This window comes from Trachypithecus francoisi, unplaced genomic scaffold, assembly GCF_009764315.1.
Source record: "Trachypithecus francoisi isolate TF-2019V2 unplaced genomic scaffold, Tfra_2.0 Lachesis_group2, whole genome shotgun sequence".
NCBI lineage: Eukaryota > Metazoa > Chordata > Mammalia > Primates > Cercopithecidae > Trachypithecus > Trachypithecus francoisi.
In genome coordinates, this window is record NW_022681465.1 from 23494175 (window position 1) to 23517078 (window position 22904).

The 22904-nt window shown below is 38.8% G+C and overlaps 1 protein-coding gene across 10 annotated transcripts in view; it reads right to left on the bottom strand.

The window, feature by feature from the left end:
- Nucleotides 1-22904, bottom strand: part of APC (APC regulator of WNT signaling pathway) — a 150173-nt gene that overhangs the window by 11489 nt on the left and 115780 nt on the right. For 3 of the 10 annotated variants that reach the window (XM_033178916.1, XM_033178917.1, XM_033178918.1), the window contains 7 exons: nucleotides 22555-22653; nucleotides 18838-19216; nucleotides 16237-16332; nucleotides 14872-14925; nucleotides 10701-10840; nucleotides 9953-10030; nucleotides 8972-9088 (listed from right to left, as the gene is read on the bottom strand). In XM_033178916.1, coding sequence (XP_033034807.1) covers nucleotides 8972-9088; nucleotides 9953-10030; nucleotides 10701-10840; nucleotides 14872-14925; nucleotides 16237-16332; nucleotides 18838-19216; nucleotides 22555-22653 — 963 coding nt within the window. The remainder of the gene's footprint in view (nucleotides 1-8971; nucleotides 9089-9952; nucleotides 10031-10700; nucleotides 10841-14871; nucleotides 14926-16236; nucleotides 16333-18837; nucleotides 19217-22554; nucleotides 22654-22904) is intronic. The other 7 variants (XM_033178919.1, XM_033178920.1, XM_033178921.1 and 4 more) reach the window with 3 other exon arrangements.

Consider the following 22904-nt stretch of genomic DNA (forward strand, 5'->3'; position numbering starts at 1 on the left):
TGCGTAATGACTTTTATAAACTTTATTCTAAGTGTTTAGATAGTACACACATCTTAGAATATGAAGCACAACTGATGTTCATTATGAAAAGAAAACATTTTCAGAACAGAATGTGGGTTATTCTCAGGCTGGGGTTGCTTGAAATAAAGAAAAAAAATGTGAATAGGAAGTGGATTAAGGCCCAGCATGTGGCCGGGCACAGTGGCTCATGCCTGTAATCCCAGCACTTTGGGAGGCTGACGGGTGGATCATCTGAGGTCAGGAGTTCAAAACCAGCCTCGCCAACGTGGTAAAACCCCGTCTCTACAAAAATACAAAAAAAAAAAAAAATTAGCTGGGCATGATGGCGGGTGCCTGTAATCCCAGCTACTTGGGAGGCTGAGGTGGGAGAATCGTTTGAACCTGGGAGGCAAAGGTTGCAGTGAGCCAAGATTACACCATTGCACTCCAGCCTGGGTGACAGAGTGAAACTCTGTCTCAAAAAAAACAAAAACAAAAACAAAAACAAAAAAGGCCGGGCAGGGTGGCTCATTGCCTGTAATCCCAGTACTTTGGAAGGCTGACTGGTGTGATTGGGAGTTTAGGAGTTTGAGACCAGCCTGGGCAACATGGTGAAATCCCGTCTGTACAAAAAATACAAAAAAAAGTAGCTGGGTATGATGACATGTGCCTGTAGTCACAGCTACTTGGGAGGATCACTTGAGCCTGGTAGGTCAAGGCTGCAGTAAGCCATGATCGTGCCACTGCACTCAAGCCTGGTTGACAGGGTGAGACCCTGTCTCAAAAAAAGCAGATTTTAAAAATTCTGTAAACCATGAATAGATATGGAAAGATATCTTAGAAGTATTATTACACGACAAGAGCAAGTTGCAGTGTCGTATATACAATATTCTGCTTATATAAAAAGCATTATATATACGTGGTTGCTTCAAAATTAACAATGTAATTTATAAAACCAATAAAGGGTACTAGAAAAGCTATAATTTCTTAAAATTCCCCACATAACAAATTACGAAAACCTGGAACTCCCTAACATACGATTGTCAAAGTCAACTGTCAAACTGTAATTGCCACAGAAACACTCTGATACACAATTAAAGGTATTTGGTCAAAACTTGCCATGTGCCGGGTGCGGTGGCTCATGCCTTCAGGCCCAGCACTTTGGGAGGCTGAGGTGGGAGGATCGCTTAAGCCCAGGAGTTAAAAACCAGCCTGCCGCAACATGGCAATACCCAATCTCTACAAAAAATATAAAAAGTAGCCAGGCGGCCAGGTGCAATGGCTCATGCCTGTAATCCCAGTACTTTGGGAGGCCAAGGTGGGCTGATCACGAGGTCAGGAGATCGAGACCATCCTGACCAACATGGTGAAACCCCATCTCTGCTAAAATGCAAAAAATTAGCCAGGTGTGGCAGTGGGTGCCTGTAATCCTAGCTACCTGGGAGGGTGAGGCAGGGGAATCGCTTGAATCAGGGAGGCAGAGGTTGCAGTGAGCCGAGATTGCGCAACTGTACTCCAGCCTGGGTGACAGAGTAAGACTCGGTCTCAAAAAAAAAAAAAAAAAAAAAAAAATCAGCCAGGCATGGTGGTGCACATCTACAGATCCAGCTACTTGAGAGTCTGAGGTGGGAGGATAGCTTGAGCCCAGGGGGTCAAGGCTGTGTGGCCTTGTCTCAAAGAAGCAAAAGCAAAACCACAACCAAAAAAAAAACACAAACAAACCTCCAAACCCAAAACTTGCCATGATGGTGATGTCAATCTGTCTTCTTACTATATATCCATCAGGAAACAAACATTAATTAGAAATCAACTCTGTGCCTACTGCAAATGAGAGGCACTCCAGAGGATACAAACATAGCAAACTGATACCTGTCATTGAAGGTGCTAGCAATTTGCTTTGGGGGAAAAAAAGATAAAAAACCATACATGAAACAACTGCTCCAAAGGAAAAATTATTACAGCCTGAATTTAATCAAATCAATCAAATATTTCATGGAGGAGAAGAGCTGTTCAGGAGGATAAGACCTGTACATTCAGAGAGATGAGAAGCCAGTTGCTGCTGGCAGGGGAAGTAGAACGAGGAAAGGCAGGGAAGTGGGAATCAGTACCAGAGCACGGAAGACCCAGAAAGAAGACGCAAAGGAGATCGCAGTCTATGATGGGGAACAGTGAAAAATAAGTTCAGAGAGACAAAAGCCAGGCCTTGAATGTCACAGCAAACATTTTGGGTCTAACCCAATAAATAGTGAGCTACTTTATTCTCTTCATCAAGAAATTAAGTGAACAAAACAATCTAGGAGCAGGTTTAGACATAATTTGTCAGATAAGTGGTAGGAGGCAGATAGAAAGTGCTTTTATGCAAGAAGTGCTTTTATCCTTCTCACATCAATCAAGATGAGCCCAATTTTAATTACATGTGACTGAGATAAAGGTGGGGCACTCCAAGTATCCCGAGAACAAAAAAAGCAAGAATTTAAAGGACTGAATTAAGCTGCAACTGGCCCAGAGTTGAGAGCTGAAGGTAGAAAAATACAAAAGTTCCTCTCTGTGGGGCTACAAGTCAAGGGCCAGGGGTTTTGTTTCAAAAATGTTTTTATAGTTCGAATTAGAAGACACAAAATAAATTAGAGATTATTAATATAAGTAGTAACAGCAAAAGTGAGTGACCAAAAAGTAAAAAATACAGGTGAAGGTAGAATAGAAAAACTTAAATCTACAAATCTAGACTCTGTGATCAAGGAGAAGGGTTGTATCAGAAGCAAAATTAGGAGGAATTCAAGATAGTACAGCCAGTTTAGACATGAAGCAAGTGGTCTAAAATTCTCTTTTTTTTTGATGTGTCTCTGCCAGGCTTTGGTATCAGGATGATGTTGGCCTCATAAAATGAGTTAGGGAGGATTCCCTCTTTTTCTATTGATTGGAATAGTTTCAGAAGGAATGGTACCAGCTCCTCCTTGTACCTCTGGTAGAATTCAGCTGTGAATCCATCTGGTCCTGGACTTTTTTTGGTTGGTAGGCTATTAATTATTGCCTCAATTTCAGAGCCTGCTATTGGTCTATTCAGGGATTCAACTTCTTCCTGGTTTAGTCTGGAAGAGTGTAAGTGTCCAGGAAATTATCCATTTCTTCTAGATTTTCTAGTTGATTTGCGTAGAGGTGTTTATAGTATTCTCTGATGGTAGTTTGTATTTCTATGGGGTCCGTGGTGATATCCCCTTTATCATTTTTTATTGCGTCTATTTGATTCTTCTCTCTTTTCTTCTTTATTAGTCTTGCTAGCGGTCTGTCAATTTTGTTGATCTTTTCAAAAAATCAACTCCTGGATTCATTGATTTTTTGAAGGGTTTTTTTGTGTCTCTATCTCCTTCAGTTCTTCTCTGATCTTAGTTATTTCTTGCCTTCTGCTAGCTTTTGAATGTGTTTGCTCTTGCTTCTCCAGTTCTTTTAATTGTGATGTTAGAGTGTCAATTCTAGATCTTTCCAGCTTTCTCTTGTGGGCATTTAGTGCTATAAATTTCCCTCTACACACTGCTTTAAATGTGTCCCAGAGATTCTGGTATGTTGTATCTTTGTTCTCATTGGCAAAAATCCTCAATAAAATACTGGCAAACCGGATTCAGCAGCACATCAAAAAGCTTATCCACCATGATCAAGTGGGCTTCATCCCTGGGATGCAAGGCTGGTTCAACATTCGCAAATCAATAAACGCAATCCAGCATATAAACAGAACCAAAGACAAGAACCACATGATTATCTCAATAGATGCAGAAAAGGCTTTTGACAAAATTCAACAGCCCTTCATGCTAAAAACGCTCAATAAATTCGGTATTGATGGAACGTACCTCAAAATAATAAGAGCTATTTATGACAAACCCACAGCCAATATCATACTGAATGGGCAAAAACTGGAAAAATTCCCTTTGAAAACTGGCACAAGACAGGGATGCCCTCTCTCACCACTCCTATTCAACATAGTGTTGGAAGTTCTGGCTAGGGCAATCAGGCAAGAGAAAGAAATCAAGGGTATCCAGTTAGGAAAAGAAGAAGTCAAATTGTCCCTGTTTGCAGATGACATGATTGTATATTTAGAAAACCCCATTGTCTCAGCCCAAAATCTCCTTAAGCTGATAAGCAACTTCAGCAAAGTCTCAGGATACAAAATTAATGTGCAAAAATCACAAGCATTCTTATACACCAGTAACAGACAAACAGAGAGCGAAATCACGAATGAACTTCCATTCACAATTGCTCCAAAGAGAATAAAATACCTAGGAATCCAACTTACAAGGGATGTAAAGGACCTCTTCAAGGAGAACTACAAACCACTGCTCAGTGAAATAAAAGAGGACACGAACAAATGGAAGAACATACCATGCTCATGGATAGGAAGAATCATATCGTGAAAATGGCCATACTGCCCAAGGTTATTTATAGATTCAATGCCATCCCCATCAAGCTACCAATGAGTTTCTTCACAGAATTGGAAAAAACTGCTTTAAAGTTCATATGGAACCAAAAAAGAGCCCGCATTGCCAAGACAATCCTAAGTCAAAAGGACAAAGCTGGAGGCGTCACACTACCTGACTTCAAACTATACTACAAGGCTACAGTAACCAAAACAGCATGGTACTGGTACCAAAACAGAGATATAGACCAATGGAACAGAACAGAGTCCTCAGAAATAATACCACACATCTACAGCCATCTGATCTTTGACAAACCTGAGAGAAACAAGAAATGGGGAAAGGATTCCCTATTTAATAAATGGTGCTGGGAAAATTGCTAGCCATAAGTAGAAAGCTGAAACTGGATCCTTTCCTTACTCCTTATATGAAAATTAATTCAAGATGGATTAGAGACTTAAATGTTAGACCTAATACCATAAAAACCCTAGAAGAAAACCTAGGTAGTACCATTCAGGACATAGGCATGGGCAAGGACTTCATGTCTAAAACCAAAAGCAATGGCAGCAAAAGCCAAAATTGACAAATGGGATCTAATTAAACTAAAGAGCTTCTGCACAGCAAAAGAAACTACCATCAGAGTGAACAGGCTACCTATAGAATGGGACAAAATGTATGCAATCTACTCATCTGACAAAGGGCTAATATCCAGAATCTACAAAGAACTCAAACAAATTTACAAGAAAAAAGCAAACAACCCCATCAAAAAGTGGGGAAAGGATATGAACAGACATTTCTCAAAAGAAGACATTCATACAGCCAACAGACACATGAAAAAATGCTCATCATCACTGGCCATCAGAGAAATGCAAATCAAAACCACAATGAGATACCATCTCACACCAGTTAGAATGGCAATCATTCAAAAGTCAGGAAACAACAGGTGCTGGAAAGGATGTGGAGAAATAGGAACACTTTTACACTGTTGGTGGGATTGTAAACTAGTTCAACCATTATGGAAAACAGTATGGCGATTCCTCAAGGATCTAGAACTAGATGTACCATATGACCCAGCCATCCCACTACTGGGTATATACCCAAAGGATTATAAATCATGCTGCTATAAAGACACATGCACACGTATGTTTATTGTGGCACTATTCACAATAGCAAAGACTTGGAATCAACCCAAATGTCCATCTGTGACAGACTGGATTAAGAAAATGTGGCACATATACACCATGGAATATTATGCAGCCATAAAAAAGGATGAGTTTGCATCCTTTGTAGGGACATGGATGCAGCTGGAAACCGTCATTCTTAGCAAACTATCACAAGAAGAGAAAACCAAACACCGCATGTTCTCACTCATAGGTGGGAAATGAACAATGAGATCACCTGGACTCGGGAAGGGGAACATCACACACCTGGGGCCTATCATGGGGAGGGAGGAGGGGGGAGGGATTGCATTGGGAGTTATACCTGATATAAATGACGAATTGATGGGTGCTGACGAGTTGATGGGTGCAGCACACCAACATGGCACAAGTATACATATGTAACAAACCTGCACGTTATGCACATGTACCCTAGAACTTAAAGTATAATAATAATAAAAAAAAGAAATGAAGCAAGTGACTTGTTCAGGGTTTTGGTTGTTACTGGAAAAGAGAAACACTGTAACAGAAGAAGCCACAGAAAATTTTTGTTTTCAAAATATTGGGCTTCTTCTAGAGAGCTGAAACATAAAAAAGAAGGATCCAGTAGAGAAGATGTAGAAGACAAGAGTAAGGGACCAACAGCTTTAAGTGAACGAAGCACAGAGTGCTGGTAAAGGAAAGGCTCTAGAGTAAGAGCTCTGAGTGAGTTAAAGTGATGCAGAACACGCAGGAGAGCTAGAAGGTAGTTCTGATTCTCTTGCTCATTAGTAGCTGAAGTTGAGATGGAACTGATGTTGAATGAAAAACAGAAAAAGAATGTTCATGACTGCTGCACTAAATGTAGAAAAAGAGGGAAAAAATAAATTCTAATACTGTTAATCAGAATTGGGCCCAAATCAGAACTGGATATTATACATTTCTGATGGCTAGTTTTTCGAAGACTGACCATGCATTATATCCCGCCTGTAATCCCAGCACTTTGGGAGGCCAAGGCAGGCAGATCACGAGGTCAGGAGATGGAGACTATCCTGGCCAACATGGTGAAACCCCGTCTCTACTAAAAATACAAAAACTAGCTGGGCGTGGTGGTGCATGCCTATAATCCCAGCTACTTGGGAGGCTGAGGCAGGAGAATCACTTGAACCCAGGGAGTCAGAGGTTGTAGTGAGCCGAGATCCTACCACTGCACACTCTAGCCTGGTGGCAGAGGAAAAAAAAAAAAAAAAAAAATCATAGAAGAGTTTAGGTCCTTGAGAGAGAATTAAATCATGAACCAGTTAGCAGCAGTGCAAATTCTCATAATACACACACACATTAAATCTTTCTGAAACTACACAGGGTTATTAGATTAGGAGTACTTAAGTGTGCAAGCACAAATTTTTTTGAACTTTATTGAAATATAATTGACGAACAATAAACTGTACACATTTCAAGTTTACAATTTGATAATTTTTCATGCATGTATACACCCATAAAACCACCAGTCCAATCAAGATAACAAACATTTATATCATCCCCAAAAGTTTCCTAGTACCCTCTCATAATCCTCCCCCTTCCCTTCCACTCCCAACCCCAGGCCACCACTAATCTGTTTTCTGTCACTACAGATTACTGCATGTATCAATAGTCATTCTTTTTCACAGTCGAGTCATATTACTTTGTACAAATATTCCACAATATGCTTACCATTCACCTGCTGACAGACATAGTTATTTCTAGTTTTTGGCTATCATAAATAAATTATTGTGGATATTTGTGTGTAAGTCTTCGTGACAGCATAAGTTTTTGTTCCTCTTGGGTAAATACTTAGAAGTGGAATGGTTGGGTCATATGGTAGGTGTGTTTAACTTAAAAACACTGCCAAATGTTCTCCAAAGTGATTATACCATTTTACACTCCCACTAGCAGAATACATGATTTCCAGCTGCTCAACATCCTTGAAAATGCATGGTCAATCTCTGAAATTTTAACCAATATCATATGCATAATGGTATCTCATTGTAGTTTTAATTTGCATTCCCTGATGATTAACGATATTAAGTATCTTTTCAAGGGCTTATTGGCCATGTTCTTTTCTGAAATGTCTTCTATCCATTCAACAGTGTTACAGGTATTTTTATGAAGATGCTAAGCATATTTGAATATCATCTTTATAACTAATAATTTAGCTGAATGCTTTTCTATCTAATACATTTTCAAGGGTTTTCCAAGAATAAAATACTTTACCAAAAATGCTTAACTAACAAAAAACAAACCTTTTGCCTTCTCTGAAGAGGAAAGTTTTGAAGAACATGTAGGCTATGGGTGTAGGAGGACTAGCTGGGTGAAAGGAAACCTAGACTAGCTAAGACAACTTGCTTGGTCCCTCTCAGATTTCAAGTTTACTTTTTTTTTTTCTTTTTAATTTTAGCCTAGTTTCTGAAGCAGATGGACTGCCTGGAGATATTTCCTTCTGTAAACAAATTATTATTTGACGATTCCTTACCCTTGGCTCTGATCACCTCTTGATAAGTTGACCATCAAAATTTGAGGGGATTGAGATTTGGAGAGCACAAAGGTAACACTTATACCAGTGATTCTTAACTGGTGGTGACACTGTCCTCCCTCCCTCCCTCCCAGGGACATCTGACAATATCTGGAGGCAATTTTGATTAGCATAACTAGGGGGAGGGTATATTGGTAGCCAGTTGGCAAAGGCCAGGGATGCTGCTAAACAATCTACAATGCACAGGTCAGCCCCAGCAAAACGAAGAATTATCTGGTCAAAAATGTCTATAGTGCTGAGGCTGAGAAACCTTGATATACATTAAACTCCCTTGTATAATCTTTTCTACCTTAGTACTTTAGGAGTTTGTGGTACTCTAAAACTATGGACTGGTGAGATAAACAGGTAAGAAATTAGGAAATCTAGGCCAGGCGTGGTGGCTTGCGCCTGTAATCCCAGCACTTTGGGAGGCTGAGATGGGCGGATCACAAGGTCAGGAGTAGTTTGAGACTAGCCTTACCAACATGGTGAAACCCCATCTCTACTAAAAATACAATTAGCTGGGAGTGGTGGCGTGCGCCTGTAATCCCAGCTACTCAGGAGGCTGAGGCAGAAGAATCACTTGAATGTGGGAGGCGGAAGTTGCGGTGAGCCGAGATCAGGCCACCGCACTCCAGCCTGGGCAACAGAATGAGATTCCGTTTCCAAAAAAAAAAATAAAAGAAATTAGGGAATCTCATGGCTGCAAGAAGGCAGCAAAAAAAGGCAAACATGAAATTCTTATTATAGTACTAAATAATACACAGGTAAGAAATTAGGGAATCTCATGGCTAAAAGAAGGGAATCTCATGGCTAGAAGAAGGCAGCAAAAAAAGAGCCAAACATGAAATTCATATTATAGTACTAAATATTTTCAAAGGTACCTTTTTAACTTCTAAAGCACATTCCATCAATGCTTTCACACTTCCGACTTCCCGCAACGTCTTTTTACTATTTACATCTGCTCGCCAAGACAAATTCCGCAAAACACTTGCAATAACCTACAAATTAATCAATTTTAGATTAATTTTTACATAAAATCATTCATACTAGTTGCTTTTTTGTTTTTAATGCTAGAGGTAAGAACAGAAATCTATTAAGAAAGAAATTCCGGCAAGCTGTGGTGACTCATGCCTGTAATCCTATCACTTTGGGAGGCTGAGGCAGGAGGATCTCCTGAGACCAGGAGCTCAAGACCTTCCTGGGTAACACAGTGAGACACTGTCTCTACAAAAACTTTTTAAAAATTAGCTGGGCATGGTGGCATGCACCTGCAGTAGTCCTAGCTACTTGGGAGGCTGAGGCAGGAGGATCCCAGGAGCTTGAGGTTACTATGAGCCATAACTGCACCACTGCACTCCAGCCTGGGCAAGAGAGGGAGATCTTGTTTTTTTTTTCTTTCTTTTTTTTTTTTTTAATTCCTCCTAAATGCTACCACAGTGCCAAAAAGATTTCCTACAGTATAACTACAACATAATTATTTTTCTTTTTCTAATGTTAATGGAACTATCTTTTATACACGAGATACTAAATACTGAGCAACAATCTAAATCAGGATATTAGCTGGGAGTGGTGGCACACGCCTGTAATCCCAGCACTTTGAGATGTTAAGGTGGGCAGATTGCTTGAGCCTAGGAGTGGTGAAACCCTGTCTCTACAAAAAATACAAAAATTCGTTTGGCATGGTGGTGTGCACCTGTAGGCCCAGCCTTGAGAGGCTGAAGTGGGAGGATTGCTTGAACCCTGGAGGCAGAGGTTGCAGTGAGCTGAGATTGCACCACTGCCCTCTAGCCTGGGTGACAGAGTGAGACCCTGCCTCAAAGAAAAAGAGAAAAAAGAAAAACAGTTGAAATTCTAAATACTACCTGCTGTAAGTCTTCACTTTCAGATTTTAGTTGGGCCACAAGTGCTCTCATGCAGCCTTTCATAGAGCATAGCGTAGCCTGTAAATTAGATACAGAACAGAGGATCATCAACAAGACAACTTGAAGCCAAGCTTTATTTCTGGCTATTAAATGTGTAATTCAGTTTTCATTATTTCGTTTTAATCATACCTGATATTTTGCTCATAAGATTTACCTAAATAAAAGACAAATATTATCTTAATTCTTTGCTATCTGTTCTTCCTTTGCCAAACTAGAGAAATAAAGTGAATAAGTGGTGAGAAATGATAAGTAACAGGTTTTAGAGTAAAGCCTCTTATTTGGATAGAATCAATGTGTGTGTAACACTTGCCTTGGTTGTAAGAATTTTCAGATTTTAAATCCCATTCCTAGGAAGTGTTTTATCTTTTATTTTTTAATTCTACACAGTCAGACAAAATTCTCTAGTAATGGATCACAGAAATGATCCCTACAAGTATATTTGTATGAACAGTGTTTTTAATGCAATTACATAAATTCACTACTGTGTTCCATCTTTAGATGTACCTTTGCCTTTGTTTAGGCTTAAGACAACCAAATGAGTAAAGACAAGCGAAAGTGAAGCACAGGTTTTTATCAGTCATCGTTTAATGAGGAGAGTGACAAGAAAATCAGTAAAATATGTTTTTTATGAAAGTAAATTAACTCATACCTGAGCTATCTTAAGAAATATACGTTATAGAAAACATACCTTGTTGGCTACATCTCCAAAAGTCAAGTTTGTCAAAGCCATTCCAGCATATCGTCTTAGTGTAATACTGTAGTGGTCATTAGTAAGCCCATACATTTCACAGTCCACTTGCAATAATTCTGCAATGGCCTGTAGTCCCCCTAATTTAAAAAGGGCAAGAGGAAAAAGACAATCATCTAAAATAAAACAAACTGGTACCAAGTTGGTAACTTAAATATTAGGGGAAAAAATCTCAATGAATGAGAATATATGGTTTAAATTCACCTTTAGAATTATAAGCCACAAAAACTGTTATAAAGAACTTTTGTATATTTATAAAGTACAACTGACAACTATTCCATTTTATGCCAGTTTCTCCACCCTCCAGCCCCTTATCTTACTGAGTGAAATAATAATTATTTTCTATTTACTGCATATACACTGCACCTTGCCAACAGTGAAGAAGGCTGTTTTCTAACACTAGTTCTCCCTGAACATAAGCAGAAAAAGGTAACTTCTTATTATTATTAGGGCTTTATAAACACTCTTTATTGTCACACACTGTGGCCTAACTACTTTAATTTTTTTTTTTTTTGGCAAATAATTACCCTTAGGAATACTGATGCCTTTAAATGAAACTGTGCATGAAGAAAAACTAAAATTTTTTTTTTTACAAAAATTATCTGTTCAATATATTATTAAGTTATATAAAACTACTAATTTGTGTTTTTAAAAACATTTCTTACTTCTCTTTGATGGTATCAAATATTTTTTTTTTTTTTTTTTGAGACGGAGTCTTGCTCTGTCGCCCAGGCTGGAGTGCAGTGGCCGGATCTCAGCTCACTGCAAGCTCCGCCTCCCGGGTTTACGCCATTCTCCTGCCTCAGCCTCCCGAGTAGCTGGGACTACAGGCGCCCGCCACCTCGCCCGGCTAGTTTTTTGTATTTTTTTAGTAGAGACGGGGTTTCACCGTGTTTGCCAGGATGGTCTCGATCTCCTGACCTCGTGATCCGCCTATCTCGGCCTCCCAAAGTGCTGGGATTACAGGCTTGAGCCACCGCGCCCGGCCAATGGTATCAAATATTAACTATACTATGATTTAGCACTTGCTTTCCTGATTCTTTCCACTGAAAATGCTCAACAATGCCCACAATGGCCAATACTAGGAAGTCAAAGAGAAAACAAAGGGAAAGGAATGGGAAAGACACAAAGGAAGCAGTTTAAAAAAAAGTGAAGCAAAATGGTAAGGAAGTGAACAAAAGAGAAAAATGCATGTGGAGGCTATACAAAATATAATTCATCAAATAATCATCATGGGACTCAGAAAGAAAAAGATGAATATGAACAGGCAATTCTTGGACACTAGAAGTCTAAATAGGTCATTAATCTGAAGGAGAGCCAGTACATTAATATTTTTATAAGTGGTCTGGAAAGTTCAATATGCAGAAGAATCTTGCAAGTTTGTAAAACAAAGTTCTGTCTTGGCTCAAGAACTCCAAGCCAAGGGATTTAAATGTAGGAATATTTATGTAAAACTCTATGACTAGCAGGAATGACAGACATGTTTGAAAGTAGGTAAGTGAAAATTAATTTGGTTAAAGAAAATCCAAATCATATTTAGGAAACTTTCCTCCATTCACCTGCAACAGTGGCAAAATACATAGACCGTGAACAAAAATCAGTCATTGTCTTTATGAAGAGCGTACAGATTGGAGCAAAGACAGATGAACTATGTAGAAGCACAGGGTGATATAATAGGTGGACTTAACCTAGACCTGGGATTAGGTTCCTAAGAAAAACGCTGAGGAAATAATGCTTTAATGGTTAAGTTGAAACGTAAAGGATGAATGTGTATCTTTTTTAAATTTTTTATTTTGGTAGAGACAGGGTACCACTATGTTGCCCAAGCTGGTTGCGAACTCCTAGGTTCAAGTGATTCTCCTGCCTTGGTCTCCCAGAGTGCTGGGATTACAGGCATGAGCCACCAGGTCCAGCCAGATGAATGCGTATGTAACAAGGGTGGGGAAGGAAGAAGAAAGACACATTCTAGGCAAAGGAAACAGCATGCAAAAGGGCCCCTGGGCCTGAAATATTTAACAGCAAGGAGAGGGCCACAAAATGAGGCTATAAACATGGGTAGATGCTAGATCACATAAGACTTTATGTGCCATATTAAAGATTTTACGCAGAAAAAGGAATAATTAGATGCACATTCTAAACAGATTACTATGGTTTCAGTGAATGAAATGGACTGTCAGTGGAAATGGGAAGAGAAGTAAGACAAAGTATTGCAGAACAGGAGAGATGATGGTGGCTTGGACTGGGGATGAAGAGAAGAGTGATGACTTAAGATATTTTTAAGTAGCAGAATTAAAGCAGTCAGTTGCTATTTGCAGGGGATAAGGATGGCATCGTGAATGCCTTCCAAGATTTTGGTTTGAGCAACTGGGTTGGAATTCTGAGAAAAGGAAACTGGGAAAAGATGAGATGCAGGGATGCAAAAGATTACAAATTCAGTTTCTGACAGTTGAGTAAGAAGTGTCTAAAATACCACCTAAAGGAAGATGTCACATAATCAGTCCAATAATGTGTCTAAAACTCAGGGAGAGACCTCAGATTGAGCTGTAAATTTGAAAATGATAACAGAAGCACAGAGAGACAGGAACAGAGCCTAGGGCAGAGCTTCAAGGAATTCCACCATTTTACACTTGGGTGAAAGAAAAGGAGCCTATAAAAGAACTGAGAATTTTGACCCATGAAATTGACATGGAAGACCTTAAGACTGTGGCCTGGTATACTAATGAGATCGCCAAGATGTCGAGTATTTTAAAGCAGAGGATCAATACCACAACAAAACAAACTATGCCTTTTGTCTGTATAAAATCTTGCCTGGTGTGACAATAACTGGGATACCTTCTTAAGAAAGATAAAGTGCACCTAAAGAAGATGCCAAGAAGGCACGACATGATCAAAGAGTTGAGTACTCTTGTATGGAAAAACTAAAAATCTTAGGACTTGATACTGAAAATAAAGATTAAATAAGAATGTGGCAGATATCAAGAGATTCAGGAAGAACATGGCTAATAAAAAAAGAATATTCAAAAAAATTTAGACTATCAGATAAAAGAGGAAGTGCTTTTTGATTTCATGCAAATGAAAAGATTTCAGAGAATTCTGAGGCACAGAATAGAATTCATAGGCTAAAACTATAAATGGATTTGCTAAAATATGCAAATTCATGACTGGATTGATACAATTAAAAAGTGGTTGCTCTAAGAAAAATCAGGATGTTTCATGGTAACGCAAAGAAGATGAACATGTCCTTCCACAATTTTCTTGGTGCCTGTTAGAAAACAGTGGTCTAAACAGACCAAAGTATTGCCCAATAGGGTAAAACTACCGATAGTAGAGCACCAACAGACTCAGGTGACATTCAACAGAATCCTTAATTTAGACTCTTATGAACAAAAGAAAGACTGGTAATTTTGAAAAGTATATTACTTTTGTTTTATGTGGTTTAGATAGTCACCACTAGCATGAAATGCCTTGTTCTAAAATAAATATCACAGGCTCAACAAGAATATTCTATTGGTGTTTCACAAAATTTCCTGAACGTAAGAATCAGCCAGGCCACTTATCACATTGATTTCTAGGCCCTTCCCCCTGGAGATTCTATTTGCTACAAGGCCAGAAAATCTGCAGTTTGATGAGTGCCTCTGGGTGATCATTATGATTTAGATTATTTTGTGAAACACTAATGCAAAAAACCGTGAGTTCCTTGAAAGCCAGGACCAGGTCTTAATCATTACAAAAATCTAGTGCCTAGCACAGTTTCTGGGGTAGATTTGAGAATCAATAAACGTACATCATGGAAATTATAGTCTAAAACTTCTAATACTAGTAAGTGCAAACGTAAATGACTGATAGTTGTAGAATCTTCATATATGTACAAACGACCATCCCAGCTGACTGAACTAAGGAATTCCCCTTCACCTATTTGGGATTTCTTTTTTCCTTATCCCTTAATGCCAAAACCTTGTGCTGTCTTATACTATTATCTCCCTGCAATCCACAAACCCTAATCCTCCTTCTGCCCCAGTGCAAATCTGGAGGTGAGGAGTGAGAATAAGGTAATCCCCTGTGGCTACGTCCCCAGCAGTCACACCCCCAGAGGCCCCATCCTGCTCCTCACCTGAAAGCCCCTGCCCTAGCTCCTGTGATGAAATGCCCCGGGTAGCCTTCCTACCTGAGGAAGGAAGAGGAACAAATACTGAGTCTAGGTTTTATTTTGAAATCCATATAATTAATGTCTCAGTCCTAGTCTACAGTCCACTGGAACACAGGAACATTTACAGAATAACTTTTGAGGTATCTTAAAATTAGATGTTTTCCTGTTTACTCATTATTTTTTATCCCCTTCCTGTTATGATTAGCATTTTAAAAAATTTAAAATGTTCACAAATGCTGAGATTGTACTAAGGAGGGGAGAATTCATAAGATTAACTGAGATTCCACAGGAGACCAGGGAGAGGAAAGAGAATCAGGGAGGCCAATTGCTAGGCCACTAGGAAGGAAAGCATGGCCAGAGGGCAGGCCTGAAATCTTAAGGTGCAGAGCCTCCCAAAGTGATGACTCTGAAGGACAATACTTTTGGCTGTTCAGGTTCTCTGTGTAAGAGTCTCATGACTTCATCACTTTTAAGATAAATGACGAATGAAACGATGAGGGGGTAGGAATATCAAGTGGGAGTTGGAACATAATGTAACATAAACGGCACAAAATGCAAGGGCACAATTACACTAAAATGGGAATTAAGTGTATGGTTCCTGCTTGTGGCATGACTAGAGAGATCCAGTTCACATGAGATGGTTCAGCATGATGCAATTTATAAATACCACATGTACAAAATGAACCTAGAAATCAAAGAAAACCCGTTATATAAAAAATGGAGTGCACTGCTGGTTATATAAGGTTTAGTGTGTGAAAATACATACCTAAAGGAGTAATCATTCCAAAGTTAATGAAATGTTTCTGACTTAAAGCATAATACTTTTCTATATTAACCAATTTCAAAGATACCAGGCTGCTTATGATGAAAATCCTGTAAAGTACCGATAACCATGAAGATAAATGAAAATCTTAATAATAATTCCTTCTGATGCTCATCAAAAGTGACTGAGTTCAATCACAATACGGTAGCTCCACATTTCAAAATAATTCAAATTAGCATCCTCATCAGCTGGCACACACAAAGTCTACTCTGGCAAAAGGGACAAAGAGTGACCCATTTTGTCATTTTTTTTCAATCTCTGGCTTCGATTTCGAAAAAGTTAGTTTATGACAGGGTAGCAGTTTCTGTGATTCAGGATCCTTTCTCTGCTGGAAACCAGGGTACATTTTTTTGCTACACAGAGGAAGCAGCTGATAGCAGAAGTTGGTGGCCTTATATCATAATTCATCAATGACTAAAAATCTTTATTTACTATACTGAATTTCTACCATGATTTAAAAATCCACCAGTAATTGTCTATGGCATTAAAAAGCATTTTTGTCTTACCTAGTTCATTCATTGCATGTCTATGCTCTTCATCAAATGAAAGTTTCATTAGAACACACACAGCAGGACAGATCTGATGTTCAACAGGAGCTGGCACTGAAAATAAAATCAACATAAACCATAATGCTTTGTTATTTAAAGAGCAATGATGTTTATTGTACTTTAAAAATATGCAGGGATCACTAGTATACCCCTAATCCATGGAATTTTACTGGATCAACAAATATTTGCTGAAAGGACGAATAAATACTACAAATGTAGAACAAAAGGCTTTGTTTCCATAAAAATGTTTACCACTCATCTGCCCTTGACTAAGTCTCTTGGAATAAGTCTTAGAGGTTTATGCTATTACTCACATAGCTAATAATTTAAAATTATGTTGAGTATACAAAATAATAAAAACATTTTAGTATAAAATGATTTAATTTTGTTTATAATTTTTCTAAAAAAAAAAAAAAAAAACAAACAAAAAACAAGACAGGGTCTTGCTCTGTTGCCCAGGCTCGAGTGGAATAATCACAGCTTTCACTGCAGCCTTGTATTCCTGGGCTCAAGTGACCTTCCTGCCTCAGCCTCCAGAGCAGCCAGGACTACAGGCATACCCCACAGCCCCTAGCTAATTTAAAAAATTTTTTGTAGAGATAAGAGTCTTGCTATGTTGCCTAGGGTAGTCTCAAACTCCTGGCCTTAAGTGCCGCTCCTGCCCGGGCCTCCCAAAGTGCTGGAATTACAGGTACGAGCCACTGTTTATAATTTCTATTTAAACTACTATCATGAGTGTGGGTTAAAAGCACATGGTGCTGGGTGCGGTGGCTCACACCAGGAATCCCAGCACTTTGGAACACTGAAGTGGGCAGATCCTTGAGTTCAAGGAGTTCAAGAACAGCCTGGGAAACATGGCAAAACCCCATCTCTTTAAAAAAAAAAAAAAAAAAAAAAAAAAATTAGTTGTGGTGGCGCATTAGTCCCAGATACTCTCAGGAGGCTGAGATGGGAGGAGTGCTTGAGTCTGGGAGGTTGAGGCTGCAGTGAACTGTGATTGCACCACTGCATTATAGTCTGGGCGCTTGTGTGAGACCGTATCTCAATACAAACAGAAAAAAAAGCATATGGCTGTGTACAAATGTGATCTCTAATACAAAAAGTTAGACAGATATACTAGAGAGTAAACAGAAATTTCTAAAAAGGGTGTCCAAGAAAATGTACCTCCACATTCCATACTATGCACAAGGTTTCAAAACTCATTTGACATAATTTCTTAAAAAACATCTCAAAAGAAAATATTATTTTATTCTATTTAATTTTTTGAGAACAAATATCAAGAGTACAAAATGTGGGTCATTACATAATTGTGGATAGCCAAAGAAAACAATCCAGGAAGGCAATGTTCTCCCAGTAAAAATCTTACTAGTTCTCTCACCCTAGGACAAATAGATACGAAAGGCAATCCCTTTTTTCTTATTCTTTTTAAATTTTTTAAAAATGAGACAGTGTCTCACTATGCTGCCCAGCTGGTCTTAAACTCCTGGGCTCAAGCAATCCTCCTGTCTCAGCCTCCCAAAGTGCTAGGATTACAGGCATGAACCACCACACCTGGCCTTTCTTATTCTTGAACATTTTTAGATTTCAAATAAATTCAACTTCATACCTAAGCTTAAAAAAATCTGCTACAGCTTCATAAGTCATGTTTGCATCATCTCCTCTTCACATCAATAGGCTGATACAGTAGAATCATCTACTTGTAGTGCACATGTGTGTGTGTGTGTCAGTTCTTATCAGGTGAAAGGAAGGTCTTACCTTACATACTTACTGCTTTTGGTTGTTGGCTACAGGAATGAAGTAAGTTATATCCCTACAGGTCCTAACTCCCATGCTGCTCCTGAGGGAGCGGGGCTGGTGTCTAAGGGTCCCTTCCTGAGTGAAGAGCTGGGTGGATTATCACTCCCAGCAACTGGGGCCCACTGTCTACAGCTGGATGGTACAGTAGGAAGAACACTGAGCTGAGAGTCAGGAGATCTGGGCTCTGTTCCTGGGTCTACCACTTACTAGGTGTGAGGGCCATGGTTAAGTCCTTTAGTTCTTCTGAGCCTCAGTTTTTTCATCTGTAAAATGGAGATAATACCTTCCCTTCCTACTTCACTAGGTTGTTGTGAGGAGCAAATAATATAACAGATGTAACAATGCTCTGTGTCCCCTGAAAATAATGATATGCAAATGTAAAATATTATGATTTGGACACTAATGGCTGAAGGAACTTACGTAAAGTCACTTTCATCTATGAAATGAGCTTCAGCTATGAAGTGAAAGATGGGCAACATAATTGCTCAAGTTCTTTCTAGCTCTACTAAGGCCCTACTATGCTGATAGTATAAATTTCTCTTGACTTACTGTTCTTATAGTAGTGCACATAACATTTCCTTTGCTAAATTTTTCTAGGGAAATATAGACTTAATCTTTTAAACATGATAGTAGCACAAATGGCTGATGTGAATTTCCTCCTCTTAGTCATAAAGACAGCATATTAATTAAAAATGTTTTCTATTTAAAAATTTCACATATGCTTTGAAACATGCACTATGATGTACAACAAAGAGAACATACTTGGATTTTTGTCCTGGTCCATGCCTTGTTCATGAGCTTCCTGCCACTCCCAACACGTTTCACAGTAAGCGCGTATCTGTTCCAAAAGATGAAGGACTCGGATTTCACGCCTGCCTCTCTTGTCATCAGGCTGTGAGTGAATGATGTTGTGGAGTGCTGCACTGGCCCTGGCCCGAGCCTCTTTACTGCCCCGGGAATTTCCCAACAATACAGAGTCTTTGTCATTGCCATGTAAAAGCTGGATGAGGAGAGGAAGACATCCAGACTGTCGCATGGATATACAGCTGTCTTGGGAGCTAGACATAGCTAGCAAAGTTCGCGACATATCATCCTTATCATGAGTACCAAGCATTGACAACAATGAATACACCATTTCCACCTGTGGGCCAAATGAGTTTAGAAACAAAATTATGACTTTAATATCCAAAAGCCAAAAACCAATTAAGTGATGAATGGGATATTTACTATAACTCTAAAAAAACAAAACAACCCCCCCCCCAAAAAAAAACCCGAAAACCTTTCCAGGATGAAGTAATCAGTGTTATTTCAAAATCTATGTATCATCACCAATTTGTTTATGTGAGTAAATGAGTGGTAAAATACAGTATTAAAAGAAAAAGTAGGTTTTTGCATACTCACTAACTGTTAGTGCTGTTTGCCTAGATCAGTTGGTGCTAATCCACTGACTATAATCAGGGAAAAACAACTGATTTCACACACATAGAGAATGTAGTTTAGCTAAATTCTCTACAGAATTTAAAATTTTATCTTATTTCTTTCTATACCCATAAGCAACAAATAGAAAACATTTCTGCAACAATTGTAAGTACTAATTCTCAGCAATCATTAATTCTCATCAGATGATAATATTGTTAAAATTATATGATTATAAATTTAAAAATGTTTTGTCATAAAAAGGAAAATGCCATGATCATACAGCGTGAGAGCCAGGATTTGTAGTTAGTTTTTTAAAAAGCAACTAGTAAGTACTAATTACTCTCTGACAATAAATTCTAAGTATTTACTTAGAAGCAGATTAGAAACAGGAAAATGGCACCCAGCTATCCTGGACCATGGTCCACTCATTTTAAAGCTACAGGGTATTACATAAAAGAAGAGGCTATTATAGAAAGAATGCATCATCTCCATAACTCAGTGGTTCTCAATTCGGGGCAATTTTGCCCCCATCAGGACATATTTGACAACATCTTGGAGACATTTTTGGTTGTCACAATTGCAGGACAGGTATTTTAGGGGAACCTAGTGGGTAGGCACCAGGGATGTTACTATACATTCTACAATGCAACAAAGAATTATCCAGCCAATAGTGCTGAGGTTTAGAAATGCTGCTTTAAATGTGTAAATACACACATACCTTTAGATATGAAAATTTTAGGAAGGCAGTATAGGACTGTGGATAAATGGGTTTTCATCGGAGCTAGGCTCAAATTTTGGCTCCACCTCTTAGGAGCAAGCTGTGGTGCTATTATTGTCAAGCTATTTGATTTCTCTGAGCCTCAGTTTTCTGAGCTGCAAAATGGAGAAATTTACCTACCTAACAATGTTTTCTCCATTAACATGAAATAAAATAATACATGTATAGGACAGTAGTTGGCATTCAAAATACATACTAGGGTCTTAATATTATCATGCATAAATGACTTCAAAAAGAAACAGTATTCTAATTGCCAGTTTTCATACAATAGTGCTCTTGAATATTCAAGATTTTCTTTACAGTAAAAACTACATGTTGAGGTTAGACAGATCTGGAATTAAATTTCCATGCCTAAAACTTTTTTTGCTTGTTTTCTCATTTAGAGAAATATGAATACTTCACAGAATTTTAGAGGGGACCAGAGATAATGTACACACAACTCCTGGCACAGTTACTGGCATATAAGAGGTTCCAAGAAGTATAAACAGGATTAAGCCTCATAGTGAGAATATCATTGATTACTCTAAAAATCATTACTTAAATCAACATTAGTTATTTCAGTAATACATTTCCCAAGAGCTATTATATTATTTACAGTAAAGAAAGAGTATATAGAGTATGCTGTGAAAACAATTAATGGAATTCGAGTTAACCAAAAATATATTGTTTAGTTAATATTAGAATTTCATTTCATCTTAGTTAATTTAAAAATCTCTGACGGGCCAGGTGCAGTCGCTCACACCTGTAATCCCAGCACTTTGGGAGGCGGAGATGGGTGCATCACCTGAGGTCAGGTGTTCGAGACTAGCCTGGCCAACATGGCGAAACCTCATCTCTACTAAAAATACAAAAAAATTAGGCAGGTGTGGTGGCATGCACCTGTAATCCCAGCTACTCAAGAGGCGGAGGCAGCAGAATCGCCTGAACCCAGGAGGCGGAGGTTGCAGTGAGCCAAGATCGTGCCACTGTACTCCAGCCTGGGCAACAGAGCAAGACTCTGTTTCAAAAAATAAAATAAAATAAAATAAAATCTCTGACTTTAAAATAATAAAGTAACTATATTTTCCTTTTTTTTTTTTTTGAAATGGAGTTTTGCTCTTGTTCCCCAGGCTGGAGTGCAATGGTACAATCTCGGCTCATTGCAACCTCTGCCTCCCAGGTTCAAGCAATTCTCCTGCCTCAGCCTCTCGAGTAACTGGGATTACAGCCATGTGCCACTACGCCCAGCTAACTGTGTATTTTTAGTAGAGACGGAGTTTCACCACGTTGGTCAGGCTGGTTTTGAACTCCTGGCCTCACATGATCCACCCACTTCGGCCTTCCACATTTCTGGGATTACAGGCGTGAGCCACCACATCTGGTCTAAAGTAAATATTTTCTTTTCAAACACTATTCCCAAATCCTAAAATATTTGCTAGCATCTAAGAAAGATACTCTAAGAAAACTCACTTATCAGCATGAAATAACACTCATCTTCAACAACTTTTCCATTCACCTCCATACATATTTACTCACGTGCAGGCACCGTGTTAGACACAGCAAAAGGCAAGTAAAAAAACATTTCTTTATTTCCAAAAGGCAGGTTCATGCAAATTGTTAGTGATTCAACAATTTGGTAGATGGATCACATGGGGAGGTAAGAGGACCTTGGGAATCAGAAAATGTTTTGTAAAAAAGCAAAGCCCAAGAAGAGTTTTGAAGGCTGGCTAGGATTCTGACAGACATTTATGGTGGTCCCCACCAGTGCAGGCAAGGAAGGGAGGTGGAAAGTCACAGGGAGTGTTCAGGAAGAAGGAAGTGAGCCAGTTTGGCTGGAACTCAGTATTCTTGCAGATAAGTGGATGGAAAGACTGAAAAATAATTAAAAATTAGGTAATCTGGCACTTTTTATAATCCTGATTTTTCCTTTGTTTATGCTTCTTTGTATAAAAAGATATCATTTCTTTAAGAGACTGTGAATCAGAATTCTCCACTAGAAAGTGGTGTAATCTCAGCTCACTGTAACCTCTGCCTCCTGGGTTCAAACTATTCTCATGCCTCAGCCTCCTAAGTAGCTGGGACCACAGGTGTGTGCCACCACGCCAGCTAATTTTTGTATTTTTAGTAGAGATGGGGTTTTGATATGTTGCCCAGGCTGGTCTTGAACTCCTGGCCTCAAGTGATCCACCTGCCTTGGCCTCCCAAAATGCTGGGATTACAGGTGTGAGCCACTGCGCCTGGCCAAGAATATCTTAGCAAAGTATTCATGGCATTAGTGACCAGGGTTTGCAATCTTCTGTTACCTTGGTTCCCAGATGACTTGTCAGCCTTCGAGGTGCAGAGTGTGTGCTACTAGAACTCAAAACACTGGCTGTTTCGTGGTCCATTCGTGTAGCTGAACCCTAAAAATTAAGCAAATTATAGACAGTATAATTTAGACTATAGGTAAATACAGATAACTTCATGTTAAGGTACTCCAAATGAAGTGTCTTTATGATAAAGATATAAATACATCATAAAAAGTATGACCATTATAACTGTTCAAACCATTTTTTACCTATAAGCTTACTAAGTATATTTGAGAGAAAAACTAAAGAAAAGAGGGTTTCTTGCATATGAGCATTAAACTGCAGTATGGACTTAACCAAAGACT